The following is a 20940-nucleotide window of genomic DNA, read 5'->3' on the forward strand; positions in this document are numbered from 1 at the left end:
TCTCAAGTTTCAAATGCTGCTTTTCCCTGATAAATTTTATGTGTCAGTAAATTCTTTTTTTTTTTTTTGAGTAACATAGAGAAAGCTTATAAGACACGTACTTCAAATGCAAAATTTCCTCTAATAACAAAACCATTCGTTAACAAAAGTAAACTTTCTGCTGTAACAGATTCACATCAGCGCCGAGCCTCTCCGTGGCGGTGGAGCTTATACCACACCACACGCTACAGTGGCTCCCGGACTCCCGAGCCCCGGACGGCCGCCGCCTGGAGTACACAGGGTATGCAGACAACGTCGTGCGTTACTTCGCCAAAGCGATGAACTTTTCGTAAGTGTGCAGTTAACTACATATCTAGAAAACGTGACACTATACTCTTATATACACTAAACTGCACCGCAAGCATCTTCATCCTATGCTCGACTCCTTTCATTGTCCAAGACTTTGTATTCAGGGATGATGAGTGTGTCTACTGTGGTTCAGGTACAGGTATGTGGTGTCTCCTGAAAGGACCTTCGGCACCAAGCTTCCTGATGGTTCCTGGACGGGCGTGGTGGGCATGTTGGTGAGGCAGGTGAGCGAACACCACATCGTGTTCTCAGCAAGCACAGCTACTGTGGCTCTCGTGTGAGCTTCCATCACTAGAATCAGATTCAGTTTCATTTAGTTTTTGGTATTTATATTAATTGGACAATACTCCAGCATACTTCAATCACTATTCACAATGGCGGCAATTTGAAACATACGCACACACTTCCAGGAGGCTGACTTCGTGCCGGGCCCCATGATTGTCAATCTGGTGCGGAGAGAAGCAGCGGGACACACGTCAGTGTACGCCATGCAGAACGTTAGAATCATCAATGGTCTGACTGGTCTACAGGTAAACCCGTGGGGATTCCTACTGCCCCTCACGGCCCTGGTGTGGGCAGCCACCCTGGGATCGCTGCTGTGGGTGCTCACGATACTGAACACACTCTCTTTTCTGCCCACCAATGCAACAAGCCGTGCTAGCTTCTGCTCTGTGCGTGTACTCCTGCAGCAAGGTGAGGTCCCAGGCACCGTGCTGGACCCTCCTGCCGGGCTGCCTTGCGTCTTGAATGTCTCCGTGCTCTCAGGGAGCAGCAGTCGTGCCCTAATGAAGACTAATTCACCGCATCCATTCACTCCAACACAGACGTGGTGTGGCCCGCCCAGTGGTGGTGGTGGGAGCGTCTGGTGCATGGGCTGTGGATGTTGACGGTACTGGTGTTAGCAAAGAGTTACGCCGGCAACCTCATGTCCCTGCTGGCCGTGAGATACGTGCCGCAGCCCTTCCAGACTCTGAGGGACGTCCTGGACCACCCCAGCGTCGCCATGATATGGCAAAAATTGTCCAGCTACGAACAATATATAAGGGTAAACTACTTCTCTGAACGATAAATGATAAACTTTCTGCAATATCTATAAGGATATAACAGATATAGTAGTTGAAAGAAATGCAACATATGTTTCCTTCAGAGCGTCAAGTCGGGAGTGTTTCGTGAGGTGGCGGACTTGGAGAAGGAAGGTCGCCTCAAGTTCCACACACAAGCACAATACCTGACGAGTCTCGACACGCTGGTGCGGGAAGGGGATCACGCACTCGTGGACGCGGCGATTAGCCTTAGAAGCCTTATTGCTCTAGACTTCTCTCAGAAAGGTGGGCAGAACGATACCTATTATTTTGAAATTTTCGAACACAATGAAATATTTCCACACCCATTTTAACATTTCAGGATCAGTAAGGAGCAGCCAGACGACAGGCGCCACCGACCTTCGGAAAAACCGCTGTCCACTTTCCATCACCTAATTCACTCCAGATAGTAGCTCCGTAAGATACAAGGAGAAATATTTATATAGTCCTCCGTTACTTAATAAAAATTTTCGGTCAATTTTTTGGGGAAGAGTAGCTTTTCAGGGCAGGTGTAAACAAAGTAAAGAGGAGAGAGGCGTGAGGTGTCTGGGAATCCGGCGGCGGCCTCTGGATCATGTTTAGAGTTCAAATGAGCCAACTTATTTTCTCTGTTTTTGCTTCATGTTAAATGTAATAATACAAGATTTATTCATCCTCACCCAACAAATCATTATGTTCAGATGATGCAAAAATCCTTCAATGCTGTGTGCTGTGGTTACTATTCACTGCCACTGAGTGAATATTTGCTTCTCTGGTCCAGAAAGGCAAACATTATCCTGGGCGCGTTTGCTTGTGTATGCTTTGTGAGCAAAGCGTTTGACTTTAGTATAACTGGCAAAGCAGCTGAACGGTCTCTCTCTTTTTCCCTTTCTCTCTCTCTCTCTCTCTCTCTCTCTCTCTCTCTCTCTCTCTCTCTCTCTCTCTCTCTCTCTCTCTCTCTCCACAGGTCGGTGTGACTTCTATATATCAAGAGATGGGTTCATGCCGTCCCTGGCTTCCATGTGGAGTCAGAAGACCAATCCTCTCATTCACGCGTTCAACAAAAGGTATAGACACCAACGTTCCATGTCAACCACTTGACTCTTTAATTAAAGCGGCGTCCACACTATGGATTGTGAACGTGAAACACGGCACGTCAAAGATGGAAGGGCGGGTTGTGAGCGTCCTCACTATATAGGCTGTGAAGTGCGACTTTCTCCATGCTCGTGTCCGGGGTGGTGGGTTAACGACCACTCGCTCTTCGCCTCCGCCTGTATGGCTCACTCTGTACGCTAAGGCCATTGGCATGGCTAGTAACATTTTAGCTGTCAACAGCAGAGTGCATAAAGATGCTGCCACAGTCAACGTGGCTCAAGAGGCACTCTCATGACTTTCATGGCGCATCATGGGAGTAGTTTGCACAAAGTTGATACTCGTAGAAAGGAAGGTAATATCTCAATGATGATAATATCTCAATGAGTTGTAGGGTTGCCGCCTACGTCCATTCAATGTTTCCAGACATGATGAGCGAAGCTCATCCCACCTTCATATTTATCCAAACTCAACTGGTTTTGACGCGTTGCACTACCCCGTCAAATGCCTCCTAGGCTCCTTGCTATATTTGTTGTTGTCCCCCGGCATGATCCCTCATTTACCAAACACGGGCCGTCACATTGTAGAGCGGCAGAACCCTTAGTGTGGACTCCGCTTTACAGTCCTACTAACTTCATGGAATTTAATGAAATTGTCCATTTCATGTCGCAGTTACATAAAGAAAAATAAATAAAAGCTTTTAAGGTAAATAGTTCATTAGACCAAATACATAACTCACTAATTCAAAGAGAGAGAGAGAGAGAGAGAGAGAGAGAGAGAGAGAGAGAGAGAGAGAGAGAGAGAGAGAGAGAGAGAGAGAGAGAGAGAGAGAGAGAGAGAGAGAGAGAGAGAGAGAGAGAGAGAGAGAGAGAGAGAGAGAGAGAGAGAGAGAGAGAGAGAGAGAGAGAGAGAGAGAGAGAGAATGAAATTTAATACATGCATACAACATTATCAGTAATATTTAAAATTTACCAGAAATAATAATAATAATAAAAAAAAAAACTACCGGATTCAGAGGATGTAAGTGGACCGGTATTCAGGATGCACTTGTGGTCCTCTTACCTCCGCTCACTTTCAGGATCGGGAGACTCAGTGAGCAGGGTTTGATAACGTACTGGATGGAAAACGTGCCAAACTTCACCGAGTGCGACAACATTCCCAAGAAGATGCTGGTCACCTCGTCCATCTCCGCCTCCAACATCTGGGTGAGCAGACCGCCTTACTAAGTATACCACACTGTGATACGGACGACACGTGATGCATCTCATATTATCTCACCCTGAACATCATACAAAAGTGAAATGTAAAGTCGAACTAACTCACACTACACCGAGAGAGAGAGAGAGAGAGAGAGAGAGAGAGAGAGAGAGAGAGAGAGATTTACTTTATCAATTACTGCAAATCGAAATGCAAAGGAAGATGAAATTCTGACTACGAAAAGAAAACTACGTAAAGAAAACGAAGAAAATGTGTATGTAAGATTGCCAGTGTTACGTATGTGTTGTGTTGCAGGGAGTGTTTGTGTCACGTGTGTTGTGTTGCAGGGAGTGTTTGTGTAACGTGTGTTGTGTTGCAGGGAGTGTTTGTGTCACGTGTGTGTTGTGTTGCAGGGAATGTTTGTGTCACGTGTGTGTTGTGTTGCAGAGAATGCTTGTGTCACGTGTGTGTTGTGTTACAGGGAGTGTTTGTGTCACGTGTGTGTTGTGTTGCATGGAGTGTTTGTGTCAAGTGTGTGTTGTGTTGCAGGGAATGTTTGTGTCACGTGTATGTTGTGTTGCAGAGAATGTTTGTGTCTCGTGTGTGTTGTGTTGCAGGGAGTGTTTGTGTCACGTGCGTGTTGTGTTGCAGGGAGTGTTTGTGTCATGTGTGTGCTGTGTTGCAGAGAGTGTTTGTGTCACTTGTGTGTTGTGTTGCAGAGAGTGTTTGTGTCATGTGTGTGTTGTGTTGCAGAGAGTGTTTGTGTCACTTGTGTGTTGTGTTGCAGAGAGTGTTTGTGTCATGTGTGTGTTGTGTTGCAGAGAGTGTTTGTGTCACTTGTGTGTTGTGTTGCAGGGAGTGTTTGTGTTGTTGGGCGGGGGCGTGGTGGCCGGGCTGGCGGTGTGGTGCCTGGAAGTGTTTGTGAAGCCCTGCAAGGAACACTGACTCCCTCTGGCAACACTGTAGTGAAAGTAACAATAAATGAATGGTAATGACTAAGAAGATAATTAAAAAACGGAGTTCCTAATGAAATAAATAAATTTGTTTATGGGTTTCGTTGTTTGTTTGTCCGTCTATATGATTATCTGCCAATTCCCTCCTCCCCACAACCCACACACTCACTCTCTCTCTCTCTCTCTCTCTCTCTCTCTCTCTCTCTCTCTCTCTCTCTGTCTCTCTCTCTTCTAGGAAAGACTAAATTATGTACGCAAGCATCACACATAATGAAGGAAGCTTGACACAGACACACACACAAACACACACACTCACACACGTACACACACACACTTACACGCACACACACACACACACACACACACACACACACACACACACACACCGGTACCTCAGTGGTTAGAGCGCTGGCTTCACAAGCCACAGAACCGGGGCTCGATTCCCCGGCCGGGTGGAGATATTTGGGTGTGTCTCCTTTCACGTGTAGCCCCTGTTCACCTAGTAGTGAGTAGGTGCGGAATGTAAATCGAGGAGTTGTGACCTTGTTGTCCCGGTGTGTGGTGTGTGCCTTGTCTCAGGCCTATCCCAAGATCGAAAATAATGAGCTCTGAGCTCGCTCCGTAGGGTAACGTCTGACTGTCTCGTCAGAGACTGCAGCAGATCAAACAGTGAAACACACAAAAACACACACACACACATAAACACACACATGCACGCGCACACACGCACACACACACACACACACACACACACACACACACACACACACACACACACACAACATCAAGCAGAGACCTCACAAGGAACAAGCAGTCCCTTCCTGTGGGCGCCAGTGTGAGGAGGTGGTCTTGGTGGGTTGCGTTCAGTGTTCTCCACACACTTTCATAATAACACTGTTCCTTTATTTAGCGGCATTGGGTAAGGAGAAAGCAACTAAATGCTTCCAAATACACAGCACTGCCTGACACTATGATGGCGGCACTTTATGCGAATCATATTTCATCTACTTATTTGTAAAGGAAATAATCAACAAATAGCGTCATTATCGTTGGTATTTGTTCGTGTTTAATGTTTTTTTGTCCTGTCAGACACTCCAGCCAACCTTCCAGCCTTGATCTGTGTTCAGTCGAGCAACATGTGCAAAGCAAAGGCGTTTGTTGTAATAGCTCTTCAGACATTAATTTGGAAATGATCAAAGAAAATCTAAAGCAACTTTTTCCGTGTGGTATCATGCATCTCTGTCCCCAGTACCTGAGAAGACAAGGTAAGGCTTGTTGAATAAAGAAGCTATTGTAAAGGTCTCCTTTAATAATTATATCCAAAACAATGTGTTTTGTTTTTTTTCTCTAGGAATCTTACATGATTAAAGGTTAAACTGGAATAAGTGATATAAAAATCTTTGAACCGTAAGACAGTACAACCGACGACTTTAGGAGCAGTGCTTGGCTAGGACATCAGATAAGAATCCGTTGCCATGTGGGTAAAGAAAAAATATTCCTCCCAGCCGACCAGCCGCTACGACCGCTACATGTTTGTGGTCATGTGGCTTCAGGGAATGTCAGGCAGAAGCATCGCTAGGCAGCACGGCGTGAGTCCCTCCACTGTGTGCAGGTGGATCAATCACCGGAAGCAATATGGAAGACTCTGTGACTTCGAATACAAGAGGAATGCTCAGCATTTCCGTTTACGTAGTTCCAGCTTCAGCTGCTTTTGTCCTTATCATTCAAGCGTTTTGCCTGCGAATGGCTAACTGCCTGGCTGGCGGTCTGGTGTGCCGAGCTGCTGCTCAGCCCCTGACAGCAACTCTGACCTTTTACAACACTTTTCTTTTTATACGTATTAGAAAACTGTTACATGGGATCATAAGAACAGCCACTAGCACTAAACCCCGATGATCATCAGTAAATACTATGTAACAACACGCTAATAAATGAGTCACTTTCTAGGGTTTGAATTAATTGTATCAAGATTTTGTTTACTTGCCAACTATTTGTGTGTGTGTGTGTGTGTGTGTGTGTGTGTGTGTGTGCGTGTGTGTGTGTGTGTGTGTGTGTGTGCGTGTGTGTGTGTGTGTGTGTGTGTGTTTGTGTGTATGTGCGTGTAAAATTACCAGGGCTGTCCATCCAGTAACGTGAATAACAAATTATATGAACAAGCGACACACACACACACACACACACACACACACACACACACACACACACACACACACACACACACACACACATCTTTGTTCTCCACGGATTATAAGAAGGGAGGTAAACGTGCCGCCGTAGGTCAGTCTCCTCATAGTCGCCTGTTCGAGCTGAGCCAGCAATCACTGAGAGGTAAGGTCTGTGTAGCAATGGCAGGGAGAGTAACGCTTGCAATGTTTCTAGTACATAGTTCCTCTCAGTGCTACGTTATCTAGTTATTTGACTCTTCAGTTGAGATGAGGACGCGAAGTTGCACGAGTCATGCAGTGCAAAGTGAATGAGGAAGGTTGCTTGATCACTGACCGCGACTGTACCATGCATTGCGTACATTGCACACTCTCTGCAGGCAAACGTCCACAAATAAAGTTTATCCTTATTAGCGTAATAGTTTCTAAACACCAAAGCTTTATAAATTCAGTTTACGGGTAAATCCGTAATGTTTTGTAATCACAAGTGTGTGCAGACCCGGCTCATTCAGCGTTGCCATTCACCTCTACGTGGAGCAAAGCAGGCGTTGCATCCATACAAAGTTGCTTCTTTTTGTAGCATAACAACACTCAGTAAACTCGTAAGGAAGAACACCCCAGACAGATCTACATCACTCCGTGACCACCGTGGTAACTCATGAACTCAGACAAAGGATGCACTTCTAACAAACACCATCATTTAGCCAAAAAAGAAAGGAAGGTAACACATCACTTCATATATGAAAAAGATCGCCTTTACATCCATTCATTTCGCTCCATACATGGTTGTGGTGACCTCTACCAGGGTTGATAATATTACTTATAGGAAGTAACCTTAGTTTGCAGTTCAGAGAATAGACGCAAAAGTACCTACTGATTGGATCAAGGTATTTTAACCTCCTTCAGAAAAATTGTATCAACTCTGTAAACAGAACATGAACATGACACATAACCTTGATATTTTCTTTAACCTTTTGAAAATCGATATTTTCTAAGATTCTATAGTATTACAAGTAAAAAAGCTATTAATTGTCATTTGGGTTCGCGACGTCACCAAGGGGAGTGACGCATACTCGTTTAGGAAGAAAAGATAAGATAAAAATATTTCCCAAAATTCACGTACACACTTTTCTCGTGACACAGCGGAGCCGAGCGCCATTTAGTTGAGCAGCAGCCAGCCACGCCGCCCGGTGGACGATGAAGCGACACCCGTCCCGCCCCACCAGCCTGCTCGAGAGAAGCAGCTTTGTATCCATGTGGATCAGCGGGAAGTCCGCCAGAACCATCGCTCGGGAGTCTGGCGTGAGCGCGTCCACTGTTTGTAGGTGGATCAACCGGTGGAGGCAAGAAGGCAACGTGTACAATCACAAGCCGCTGAAAACCTACCCGTTCAATTCCTTCATGCAGACAGAGCTGAGGAATGCTGGTACACTTGTGGTCAGAAACTGAGGAACCTTCTGTCTCTCTCTCTCTCTCTCTCTCTCTCTCTCTCTCTCTCTCTCTCTCTCTCTCTCTCTGTATTTCAAACTAAAATCTTCTTTGTATTACTATGCGGTTGTATTCAGGAGGATGTTGGTAATATGAATAAAAGGTTACCTTTTTCACTTTTGCGATTGTTTTTCCTTATTATTGGTATCTGCAGTCGATCTTTTGCTAAAGCCTTTTGTCCCCGTAGGCCAGAGTCCCATCATACATTAGAAAAGCAAATCTTAGTTACATTATGCATCAAAGCTGAGACGAATTATTATTATTATTTTTTTTTGTTAATTTATTTATTTTCAATAAAAGGTACAGGTTGAATCAGTTCCGGTGTGAGTTGCAGCGGCTGGCATGAAGTCACTGGTGGTGGTGGTGGTGGTCCTGACGGCCAGCTGTGTGTTGGTGGCTGCGCCGCGCTCCCTCCTCCCAGGTGAGACACACACCACTTCACCACAGACTGCACGTGCTTCTCATTCATGAGATGGACAATCATGTGCCAAAGACATTCCACTCTCTAACAGCCTTATTACATCTTCACTGTCAAGGCCACACGAAGGATACGTCAGTGGTGGCGGCGATGTCAATCCTGAGGACACACTCCCAGTGTCGCCACGCCGCGCTGCTGCTCACTGACGGAGACAAGGTGCGCCATCATTCTTCCTTCTTCATCAAACGCCTCCAAGTCAAGGTCGGTATATTTTCACCCCCGCCATTTTCTACAGAGGGTGGAGGCGGTGCAGGCACCGCGAGGTGTTGCCGTCTTCCGGGCGGCGGCTAATGACCTCAGCGACAACAACACCCACACTCACCTCCAGGAAACAGTCGACCAGATTCGCCAGGTAAACGTCAACACTGAGTTCCTGCACTGATTGGCCTTATTGCGCATCCTTTCTTTCTTTATTTTCAAAAGGACACACAACACCATGACTCTTAGGTAGGAGGGGCGTGGCACTGCCTGGTGGTGGTGGTGGTGAGTGATGACCCAGCCTTCCTCGCCGCCTTCGCTCACCTTTCACACAGGCGTCACGCCCTCAGGTGGTCCACCAGGATCCTTGTCCTAACTCGCCTCCCTCTCAGCCACCTTGGCGGCCTGCACTTCCTTCTCTCCAACAGGAACGCCATGCTGCTCCGAATCCAAGATCATAAAAGTTCCAGGTGAGCGACTATATAGTACAACACGCACACTGGTTGGCCAAGCAAGTAACAGACCCACGATGTGAAGTGTTTCCCGCCGCCACGTGCAGATTACATTCTAGCACGACTGTTGCTCTTTTGTAATTGTTGAAACTCGTTGAATGATGGTTTAATAAGATATTCCAAAGACTCTACATAGTATTGTGATGCTGTTTATTTCCCACCCACAGATCTGTCAGTCAGGTGGGCGTGTTTGTGTGGCAGCCGTACAGCAGCAGGTCCCGGAGGGTGGCCACCTGGACACCGGGAAGGAAGCTGACTCTCGCTTCCCACGAGTCGCTCTTCCCTGATAAGTTCTCAGTGTGAGTGTATTTTTTATTATCATGAGTACTCTTGATAGAATGGAATTTCAATGTGCAAATGAATGCTTGGCTGGGTCAGGTTTCGCTCCGCGCCGCATCTGAAGGTGGTGGTGGAAGTGTTGGCCGGCCACGCCGTGTCGTGGGTGGAAGACGCAGACGCGCTCGGCGGTCGTCGCTTGGAATACACGGGGTACATGGGTGACGTTGTAAAGTACTTTGCAGCGGCGATGAACTTCACGTAAGTGCGTCACATGCGATATAATAAGATTGAGCATCAGATCACTAATGAGATTTTTTTTTGTTTTACTTATTTAACAGTTCACACAATGAACTTGAAATATAACTGGTGTCGTTGCACTCTGTTAACCTTTCAACGTGTATTTGTTATTATTTGCAACGAATTAGATCCAGGTACGTGCTGTCCCCAGAGAGAACCTTCGGCACTAAGCTGCCCGATGGCTCCTGGACTGGCATGATCGGCATGGTGGTGCGGGAGGTGAGGCCCACTCACTCTACACTTTTTCTAATGCGTCTATTACATTGTTTCACACACACACACACACACACACACACACACACACACACACACACACACACACACACACACACATATATATATATATATATATATATATATATATATATATATATATATATATATATATATATATATATATATATATATATATATATATATATATATATATATATATATATATATATATATATATATATATATATATATATATATATATATATATATATATATATATATATATATATATATATATATATATATATATATATATATATATATATATATATATATATATATATATATATATATATATATATATATATATATATATATATATATATATATATATATATATATATATATATATATATATATATATATATATATATATATATATATATATATATATATATATATATATATATATATATATATATATATATATATATATATATATATATATATATATATATATATATATATATATATATATATATATATATATATATATATATATATATATATATATATATATATATATATATATATATATATATATATATATATATATATATATATATATATATATATATATATATATATATATATATATATATATATATATATATATATATATATATATATATATATATATATATATATATATATATATATATATATATATATATATATATATATATATATACATATATCGTTTTTCTTTCATTTTACAGGAAGCAGATTTTTCACCGGGGCCTTTTACATTTAGTCACGTTCGATATGAAGCTATCGATTACACATATCCACTCCATCATGCAAGTGTAAAAATCCTTAGTGGCTTGAGTGGACTAGAAACAGACCCTTGGGGCTTCCTGCTGCCACTCACGCCCCTGGTATGGATAGCTAGCTTGGTGGTGCTACTGGGGGTGCTGGCTGCTTTACAAGTCTTTTCCTTCTGTGTGCCAAATAGCACTCACAAGACACTATGCTACGACAGCTGGTCCGCCAACACCTTCAGCCCTGCGCGCGTCCTTCTACAGCAAGGTAAGGCCTCGGGAAACAAGGTGGGCCTCCCTGCTGGGCCTGCTTTGCGTCTTGTATGTTTCCGTGCTCTCAGGGAGCAGCAGTCGTGCGCTAATGAAGACTAACTCACCTCATCCATTCACTACCAACACAGACGTGGTGTGGCCCGCGCAGTGGTGGTGGTGGGAGCGTCTGGTGCATGGGCTGTGGATGCTGACGGTACTGGTGTTAGCAAAGAGTTACGCCGGCAACCTCATGTCCCTGCTGGCCGTGAGATACGTGCCGCAGCCCTTCCAGACTCTGAGGGACGTCCTGGACCACCCCAGCGTCACAATGATATGGCAAAAATTGTCCAGTTACGAACAGCTTGTCAGGGTAATGCTCGCACAAAATGCTAATTTAAACTTTTCAGTAGGAAAACTGAATTTACAATATGAGGCATCCTCCCCCTGAAGGACGCCACATTCGGGGAGATGCGAGAGGTGGCCGGGCTGGAGAAGAAGGGTCGCCTAGAGTTCCACACACAGACACGGTACATGGTCAGTCTTGACACGCTGGTGAGGGAGAAAAGCCACGTGCTTGTCGATGCTGAGGACTCTGTGAGAAAGCTTATTGCCTTAGACTTCACTGAGAAAGGTATGCGCAGAAATGTAAGGGTCCAGTGAAGGCTTTCGATTGTGATGAGGTCCTCTCGTATTGTTAATTACCATTTTAATATTTGTTTTCGTCCCAAGAGTCTATTTCTTACAACTAAATTTCTTCGTTCTTCGTCCAAATAAACTTTAGGGAAACTAAACGTAAAAACTTTAAAGACCAAATAGAAAGTTACGCGTAATAATGAAGACAGCCACCCCTCTCTCTCTCTCTCTCTCTCTCTCTCTCTCTCTCTCTCTCTAGGTCGGTGTGACTTCTACGTGTCCAGAGATGGGCTTTTTCCTTCATCGTTCGGGATGGTGACCCAGAAAACCAGTCCTCTTGCGATTGGATTCAACAAGAGGTCGATGAATCAAAAATTCTCAATTAATTCCTAGAAATCCTGAGTTATACCTGTAATTTGTATTAATTTCACTTAACCGGACTGAATGTTGATTACCACTGTTATCATTTCAGAGCTCTGGGACTGACGGAACAAGGACTATTTAGGCATGGGACTGAAAACGTTCCTAATTATACTGAATGTGATAACATTCCTAAGAAGAAGTTAGTTATGTCCTCCATCTCTGTCTCTAACATCTGGGTGAGTAGAGGGCATTGATATTTACAGAGGTGATAATGTAATATCTTCATTTGACTGAGAATATAACATCTTAATTGAGTGAGAGAGTAAGTCATAATACCTGGGTGAAGATTTTACAAGACTACATACCTCGTGAATACTGAAATCACGTAACTACACAGGTTAATCGAAGAATAACAAACAAAATATCTTAAAGAATAACGCATAACATCTTAAAGAATAATTCATGATGCCTTAAAATATGATACATTGGTGACGTCATAAACAGATTAAACACATTGTGAATACTGAAACCAAGTAACACTACTGCCTAAACAATTATGTCGCGAGGCAATCCCGTTTTCCTGTTTCCAGGGAGTGTTTGTGTCACGTGTGTGTTGTGTTGCAGGGAGTGTTTGTGTCACGTGTGTGTTGTGTTGCAGGGAGTGTTTGTGTCACGTGTGTGTTGTGTTGCAGGGAGTGTTTGTGTCACGTGTGTGTTGTGTTACAGAGAGTGTTTGTGTCACGTATGTGTTGTGTTGCAGGGAGTGTTTGAGTCACGTGTGTGTTGTGTTACAGAGAGTGTTTGTGTCACGTGTGTGTTGTGTTGCAGGGAGTGTTTGTATTGCTGGGCGGGGGCGTGGTGGCCGGGTTGGCGGTGTGGTGCCTGGAAATGTTTATGAAGCCCTGCAAGGAACACTGACTTCCTCTGGCAACACTGAGATACAAATAAAAAAAATAGATGAATAAGAACAAATATTTAGGCAATAAATAATAGAGTTCACAATGAAATAAATAAATTTGTGAATTTCCTTGTTTGTTTGTCCGTATATAGGCTATGTTTATCTGCAAATTCCCTCCTTCCTTCCCAATCTCTCTCTCTCTCTCTCTCTCTATTTGCCAAAATATATCAATCTGGTCTGTTTTTTTGAGTCTGTCAAAAGCCTTTGACATATATAGATCATTCTATATTACTCCATGAATTAGCGGTACATGGTATAACGGAATGAACTTATAAATGGTTTAAAAGTTATCTCAGTTCAAGAAAATAATACATTACGTACAGTTATACTAATTCTCTCCATAAAGACATAAATTTTGGTGTTCCCTAAAGATTTATACTAGCGTCATTATTATATATATATATATATATATATATATATATATATATATATATATATATATATATATATATATATATATATATATATATATATATATATATATATATATATATATATATATATATATATATATATATATATATATATATATATATATATATATATATATATATATATATATATATATATATATATATATATATATATATATATATATATATATATATATATATATATATATATATATATATATATATATATATATATATATATATATATATATATATATATATATATATATATATATATATATATATATATGATATTACACTATTTTTCTGGTAACGTCAAGTTTATATTGTCTGCTGACGATACTAATATTTTTTCTTTATGGTCGTGTCTTACAGAATTTAGTAAATAGTAAATGTAACTAATTGGTTAAACAGCAATACACGAAGCACGAAGTAAGAAAAGGGGAGAGTCAAAGAGGTGAAGTAGTGGGATCTGGGTCAGGTCAGGCCGAGATGGGCGACGTGAGGTTGGTGGTATCGGGGTAGGCAAGTGTTGGTGAGGTGTATAGCTACTTTCTTGATAAATTACATAGAGGCCAAGTGGCTCACATTCTATATAAAACAAAATCACGAAGGAAGGACTTTAAGTGGATGAAAGATAGATTAAAACAATGCATAGGACAGAAGAAGAATATAAGAGCGTAAAGGCAGGAGATGAGGTTTTAGTTAGAATAATTAAGAGGTTAACGAGGAAAACTAAAAACAATTATGAGTTGAGGCGAATTTTTTCAGTTATATAAAACGAAAACCAGAGAAGAAATAAATCCTATAAAGACAGCCAATGGGTAGCTGGTTAGTTCTGGGGAGGAGATTAGTAAAAATATGAACGAATACTTTTAACTTTCTTCACCCAGGAAAACACACAGGAAATCCCAGATACCGAACAGGTTTTTAGAGCAGAAGTGAGTGAGAAGCTGACAGATATTCATATAACTAAGGACACAGTAGAACAGGATACAGGTCAATTAAAGAAATTCAAGTCACCAGGAACTGACGAAATATGCCCAACAGTACTTAAGAATGCAAGGAGGTCGTCAATGAGCCTTTATCGATAATGTGAAGACAAGCTAATGTTGTACCCACATTCAAGAAAGGATATAAAAGACTAACGTACGGACCTGTCAGTAAAGTAATGGAATCAATAATAGCGAAAAAGTTTAGGAGGCACCAAGACCAATGGTTCCCAACTCCAGGGTCGCGAGGGTATTTCTGAGCGTCGCCAGAGGGTCTTACAAAAATACATCTTAATAATTCACAGATGCTCACATTTTTATATTGATTAATGTAACTGATTTGCTTTAGTAAGACAAGATAAAGATTCTACAAGACACATAGTAACAAAAGAGACGAAATCATAAAACTCCTTTACTCGTGCAATTCCGCGCGTAGCACGAGTAACTTTCATGTACAATTTTGTAATAATTTTGTAATAATTACGACATAATATACTTGGATTTCAGTAAAGTGTTTGACAAGGTACCACATCAGGAGCTCTTGAGAAAGGTTAGGCCGCACGGGATAGAGGGTAAAATATTAGGCTGGATTAAAGCGTGGTTAGATGATAGGCGACAGAGGGTAGTAATCAACGGATCTAATTCTAGTTTTAGGTCCATTGTTATTTCTAATATATATTAAAGATTTGGATAGTGGAATTAGTGGTGATACTTTTACATTTGCAGGCGACACGAAGATAAGTAGATTGATTAGGTCAGATTCGCCTTGCAGGCAGATTTGATAGGATGAACGAATGGACACACAAATGGCCAATGCAGATCAACATTAACAAGTACAGGGTACTTAGCATAGGTAAAGGAAATCCACACAAATAAATAGCGAGGCACTAAGAGATTCAAAGTATGAAAAAAATATAGGAGTCATAGTTATCTCCGATCTTGGTCAAAGGATGCAATGCATAGAGACTAGAAATAAGGCAAATAGGGTACTAGGATTAATTTCTAGTAGTGTTAAAAGCGGAAGTCCCAAAATAATACTAAAATTATACTTGGCGGTGTTCAGACCACATCTCGAATATGCGGTACAATTCTGGTCCTTATATTATAGGAAGGATATAGGTCTATTATAGTCAGTGCAGAGGAGGATGTCTAAAAAATACAGGGGATGACGGATATTCCTATGAAGCGAGATTGAAGAAACTAAATTTGCATTCCTCAGAGAGACGTATGCTTCGTAGAAAAGTTAAAGTGGTATAGGGGTTATAACAAAGGGGACATGAACGAAGCTCTTAGGATCAGTAGCGGGGACAGAAACAGAGTGGTTGATTAGTGGAACGAACTCAGTAGACAAGTTGTTAGTGGTGAGTCAATAGGGAGCTTTAAAAGAAAACTAATAAAAATTATGGATAGGGATGATAGATGAGATTAGATTGCTTCGTTCATACAGGAACTGCCACGTTTAGGTGTGACAGCCTCTTGCAAATTCCCTCTTGTCTTTTATATCTATATCTATATCTATCTATCTATCTATCTATAACTATCTATCTGTCTATCTATGTGTGTGTGTGTGTGTGTGTGTGTGTGTGTGTGTGTGTGTGTGTGTGTGTGTGTGTGTGTGTGTGTGTGTGTGTGTGTGTGTGTGTGTGTTTTCTCATACATTGGCTACTTAGCTAGTATTTATTTTTATAATATTTGGTAACCGGTAACACAGCAGGGCACATAGTCCATAGAGGATCCAGAACTCAATGGACAAGGGCTATTGTATACTTGATCTATTTGTATTGTCATATTATTGTCTTTAAGCTAAGCCAAAAAAACAATCTCCCCCCTCCTCTCTCTCTCTCTCTCTCTCTCTCTCTCTCTCTCTCTCTCTCTCTCTCTCTCTCGTTGTTGGAGGACTAAATTATGTACGCAAGCATCAGACATAAATAAAAAAGGTAGGTCGTTTTAGCCTGAGACACACACACACACACACACACACACACACACACACACACACACACACACACACACACACACATATCAAGCAGAGGCGCCACAAGGAACAAGCAGTCCCTTCCTGTGGGCGCCAGTGTGAGGAGGTGGTCTTGGTGGGTTGCGTTCAGTGTTCTCCACACACTTTCATAATAACACTGTTCCTTTATTTAGCGGCATTGGGTAAGGAGAAAGCAACTAAACGCTTCCAAATACACAGCACTGCCTGACACTATGATGGCGGCACTTTATGCGAATCATATTTCATCTACTTATTTGTAAAGGAAATAATCAACAAATAGCGTCATTATCGTTGGTATTTGTTCGTGTTTAATGTTATCTTGACCTGTCAGACACTCCAGCCAACCTTCCAGCCTTGATCTGTGTTCAGTCGAGCAACACTTGCAAAGCAAAGGCGTTTGTTGTAATAGCTCTTCAGACATTAAGTTGGAAATTATGAAAGAAAATCTAAAGCAACTTTTTCCGTGTGGTATTGAGAACACCCATTACTTTACAGCGTTAAAATATCATGCATCTCTGTCCCCAGTACCTGACAAGACAAGCCTTACTTTTTTTTAATGAAGAAACGATTATATAAGCCTCCTTTAATATTTACATCTATCACAAAAATCTTTTTTCATGTTTTTGTAGGAATCTTACATGATTAAGAGTTAAACTAGAATAAATGACATAAAAATCTTTGCACCGTAAGACAGCACAACCGACGACTTTAGGAGCAGTGCTTGGCCAGGACATCAGCTGAGGATTCGTTGCCATGTGGGTAAAGAAGAAATGTCCCTCCCAGCCGATCAGCTGCTCCAACCGCTACAAGTTTGTGGTCATGTGGCTTCAGGGAATGTCAGCCAGAAGCATCGCTAGGCAGCACGGCGTGAGTCCCTCCACTGTGTGCAGGTGGATCAACCACTGGAAGCATTATGGAAGACTCTATGGCTCCCAATACGAGTATACGTGGAACTTTCAACATTACCGTTCAAGTAGTTCCAGCTTCAGCTGTTTTTGTTCTTATCATTCAAGCGTCTTGCCTTCGAATGGCTGAGTGTCGGGCTGACTGTCTGGTGTGCCGAGCTGCTGCTGAGGCCCTCACTACAACACTGACCTCACTAGTTATCATATCAGGAAATTGTTACATGGGATTATAAGAACATAAGGAAATAAGGAAGACACAGAAAAGACAGCATGTGACGTTCACAGTTCTGGATTATGTAATTCAAGCAGTCACTAACACCAAACCAAAGTAGTCATCAGTAATGTTCTGTATCTTTAAATAATTGAATTTCTAGGTATTAAAATATTTGTATCAGAATCTTGTTTACTTACTAGCTATACATAAGTATGTGTGTGTGTGTGTGTGTGTGTGTGTGTGTGTGTGTGTGTGTGTGTGTGTGTGTGTGTGTGTGTGTGTGTGTGTGTGTGTAATTCACTGTTTGATCTGCTGCAGTCTCTGACGAGACAGCCAGACGTTACCCTACGGAACGAGCTCAGAGCTCATTATTTCCGATTTTTGGGATAGGTCTGAGACCAGGCACACACCACACACCGGGACAACAAGGTCACAACTCCTCGATTTACATCCCGTACATACTCACTGCTAGGTGAACAGGGCTACACGTGAAAGGAGACACACCCAAATATCTCCACCCGGCCGAAATCGAACCCCGGTCATCTGGCTTGTAAGCCAGCGCTCTAACCACTGAGCTACCGGGACCGTGTGTGTGTGTGTGTGTGTGTGTGTGTGTGTGTGTGTGTGTGTGTGTGTGTGTGTGTGTGTGTGTGTGTGTGTGTGTGTGTGTGTGTGTGTGTGTGTGTGTGTGTGTGTGTGTGTGTGTGTGTGTGTGTGTGTGTGTGTGTGTGTGTGTGTGTGTGTGTGTGTGTGTGTGTGTGTGTGTGCGTGCGTGTGTGGAAAAGTACCAGGGACACACACACACACACACACACACACACACACACACACACACACACACACACACACGGCCCGGTAGCTCAGTGGTTAGAGCGCTAGCTTCACAAGCCAGAGGACCGTGATTCGATTCCCCGACCGGGTGGAGATATTTGGGTGTGTCTCCTTTCACGTGTAGCCCCTGTTCACTTAGCAGTGAGTAGGTACGGGATGTAAATCGAGGAGTTGTGACCTTGTTGTCCCGGTGTGTGGTGTGTGCCTGGTCTCAGACCTATCCGAAGATCGGAAATAATGAGCTCTGAGCTCGTTCCGTAGGGTAACGTCTGGCTGTCTCGTCAGAGATTGCAGCAGATCAAACAGTGAATTACACACCTTTGTTCTCCCCTCGGATTGTAAGAAGAATTATAAGAAGGAAGGTAAACTTGCCGCCTGGTCGTGCTGAGCCGCCTCGTAAGCCGTGCCTGTGCAAGTCTCCAGCAGTCGCTGAGAGGTAAGGTCTGTGTAGCAATGGCTGGGAGAGTAACTTACGCTTGCAATATTTCTAGTACATAGTTCCTCTCAGTGCTACGTTATCTAGTTGATTTGATCTGTAGGTGATATGAGGGGGTAAAGTTGCACGAGTCATGCAGTGCAAAGTGAATGAGGAAGGTTGCTTGATCACTGACCGCGATAGTACCATGCACTGCGTACATTGCACACTCTGCAGGCAAACGTCCACAAATAAACTTTATTAATCACAAGCGTGTGCAGACCCGGCTCCTTGAGTGTTGCCAATCACCTCTACGTGGAGCAAAGTAAGCGTTGCATCCATACAAAGTTGTTTCTTTTTGTCGCATAACAACACTCACTAAATTCGTAAGGAGGAACACCCCAGACAGAGCTACATCACTCCGTGACCACCGTGGTGACTCATGAACTCAGACAAAGAATGCACTTCTAACAAACACCATCGTTTAGCCAAACAAAAAAGGAAGAAAATACATGAACTCTGCAATAAGAACATGAGTACGAACATGATATTTTCTAAGATCGTGTACTTTTTTTTATTAAAAGTTATCAGATGTTATTCCTGTTCGTTTTCAAGCCAAATATTCTGAATGTTGATGGTGTCGAGCGCTGCGTCGTTTCGGAAGAAAAGATCAGATAAAAATATTTCCCAAAATTCACGTACACACTTTTCTCGTGACACAGCGGAGCCGAGCACCATTTAGCTGAGCAGCAGCCAGCCACGCCGCCCGGTGGACGAAGAAGCGACACCCGTCCCGCCCCACCAGCCTGCTCGAGAGAAGCGATTTTGTGTCCATGTGGATCAGCGGGAAGTCCTCCAGAACCATCGCTAGGGAGTCTGGCGTGAGCGCGTCCACTGTCTGTAGATGGATCAACCGGTGGAGGCAAGAAGGCAACGTGTACAATCACAAGCCGCTGAAAACCTGCCCGTTCAATTCCTTCATGCAGACAGAGCTGAGGAATGCTGGTACACTTGTGGTTAGAAACAGATAAACCATGTCTCTCTCTCTCTCTCTCTCTCTCTCTCTCTCTCTCTCTCTCTCTCTCTCTCTCTCTCTCTCTCTCTTTTTCTTTCTACAACCAAAGTCGTCATTGTATCACTATGTGGTTGTAATGATGACAATGTTGGCAACAACAATTATAAAAGGTTACCTTTTTCACTTTTGCGATTGTTTTTCCAACCGCATCTGGCACCTATAGTAAACCATGAAGTGGATCTTTTGTTCCCTAGACTGGAGTCCCATCATACATCAGGAGTTAATCTTAGTCCCCATAAGCATCAAAGCTAAGGCGAAATATTACGATTTGTTTTAAGGTTGAATAATCTATTTTCAATAAAAGGTACAGGTTGAATCAGTTCCGGTGTGAGTTGCAGCGGCTGGCATGAAGTCACTGGTGGTGGTGGTGGTGGTCCTGACGGCCAGCTGTGTGTTGGTGGCTGCGCCGCGCTCCCTCCTCCCAGGTGAGACACACACCACTTCACCACAGACTGCACGTGCTTCTCATTCATGAGATGGACAATCACGTGCCAAAGACATTCCACTCTCTAACAGCCTTATTACATTTTCACTGTCAAGGCCACACGAAGGATACGTCAGTGGTGGCGGCGACGTCAATCCTGAGGACACACTCCCAGTGTCGCCACGCCGCGCTGCTGCTCACTGACGGAGACAAGGTGCGCCATCATTCTTCCTTCTTCATCAAACGCCTCCAAGTCAAGGTCGGTATATTTTCACCCCCGCCATTTTCTACAGAGGGTGGAGGCGGTGCAGGCGCCGCGAGGTGTTGCCGTCTTCCGGGTGGCGGCTAATGACCTCAGCGACAACAA

The 20940-nt window shown here is 42.8% G+C and overlaps 3 protein-coding genes and 1 long non-coding RNA gene across 4 annotated transcripts in view; all 4 read left to right on the forward strand.

Annotated features, from left to right (window-relative positions):
- Positions 1 to 186: 186 nt before the first annotated feature.
- LOC123512039 (ionotropic receptor 93a-like) lies at positions 187 to 4744 on the forward strand. The gene is made up of 7 exons (XM_045268196.1): positions 187 to 328; positions 482 to 1041; positions 1173 to 1393; positions 1496 to 1676; positions 2377 to 2476; positions 3580 to 3706; positions 4554 to 4744. Exons 2-7 carry the CDS (start codon positions 783 to 785, stop codon positions 4641 to 4643), a joined length of 978 nt encoding a protein of 325 aa, XP_045124131.1. The 5' UTR covers positions 187 to 328; positions 482 to 782; the 3' UTR covers positions 4644 to 4744.
- A 2164-nt stretch (positions 4745 to 6908) lies between these two features.
- LOC123512042 lies at positions 6909 to 8415 on the forward strand. Its single transcript, XR_006677015.1, has 2 exons — positions 6909 to 6979; positions 7957 to 8415. It is a non-coding gene; the product is annotated as an uncharacterized LOC123512042 (long non-coding RNA).
- A 593-nt stretch (positions 8416 to 9008) lies between these two features.
- Positions 9009 to 13337, forward strand: LOC123511967 (probable glutamate receptor; the record flags this gene model as incomplete). Its single annotated transcript, XM_045268075.1, has 11 exons — positions 9009 to 9131; positions 9227 to 9447; positions 9657 to 9788; positions 9868 to 10026; positions 10194 to 10284; positions 11061 to 11370; positions 11504 to 11724; positions 11805 to 11985; positions 12247 to 12346; positions 12460 to 12586; positions 13179 to 13337. Coding segments are annotated over 11 exons (1755 nt in total), but the record flags the coding sequence as incomplete, so codon positions are not given.
- A 6617-nt stretch (positions 13338 to 19954) lies between these two features.
- The window catches only part of LOC123511968 (glutamate receptor-like), a 6939-nt gene continuing 5953 nt past the window's right edge, over positions 19955 to 20940 (forward strand). The window contains exons 1-3 of the mRNA XM_045268076.1: positions 19955 to 20574; positions 20690 to 20787; positions 20867 to 20940. The exon at positions 20867 to 20940 is cut by the window's right edge and continues 43 nt beyond it. Of these exons, the coding sequence (XP_045124011.1) occupies positions 20496 to 20574; positions 20690 to 20787; positions 20867 to 20940 (251 nt within the window). The 5' untranslated portion in view covers positions 19955 to 20495. The remainder of the gene's footprint in view (positions 20575 to 20689; positions 20788 to 20866) is intronic.

This window comes from Portunus trituberculatus, chromosome 32, assembly GCF_017591435.1.
Source record: "Portunus trituberculatus isolate SZX2019 chromosome 32, ASM1759143v1, whole genome shotgun sequence".
Taxonomy (NCBI): Eukaryota; Metazoa; Arthropoda; class Malacostraca; order Decapoda; family Portunidae; genus Portunus; species Portunus trituberculatus.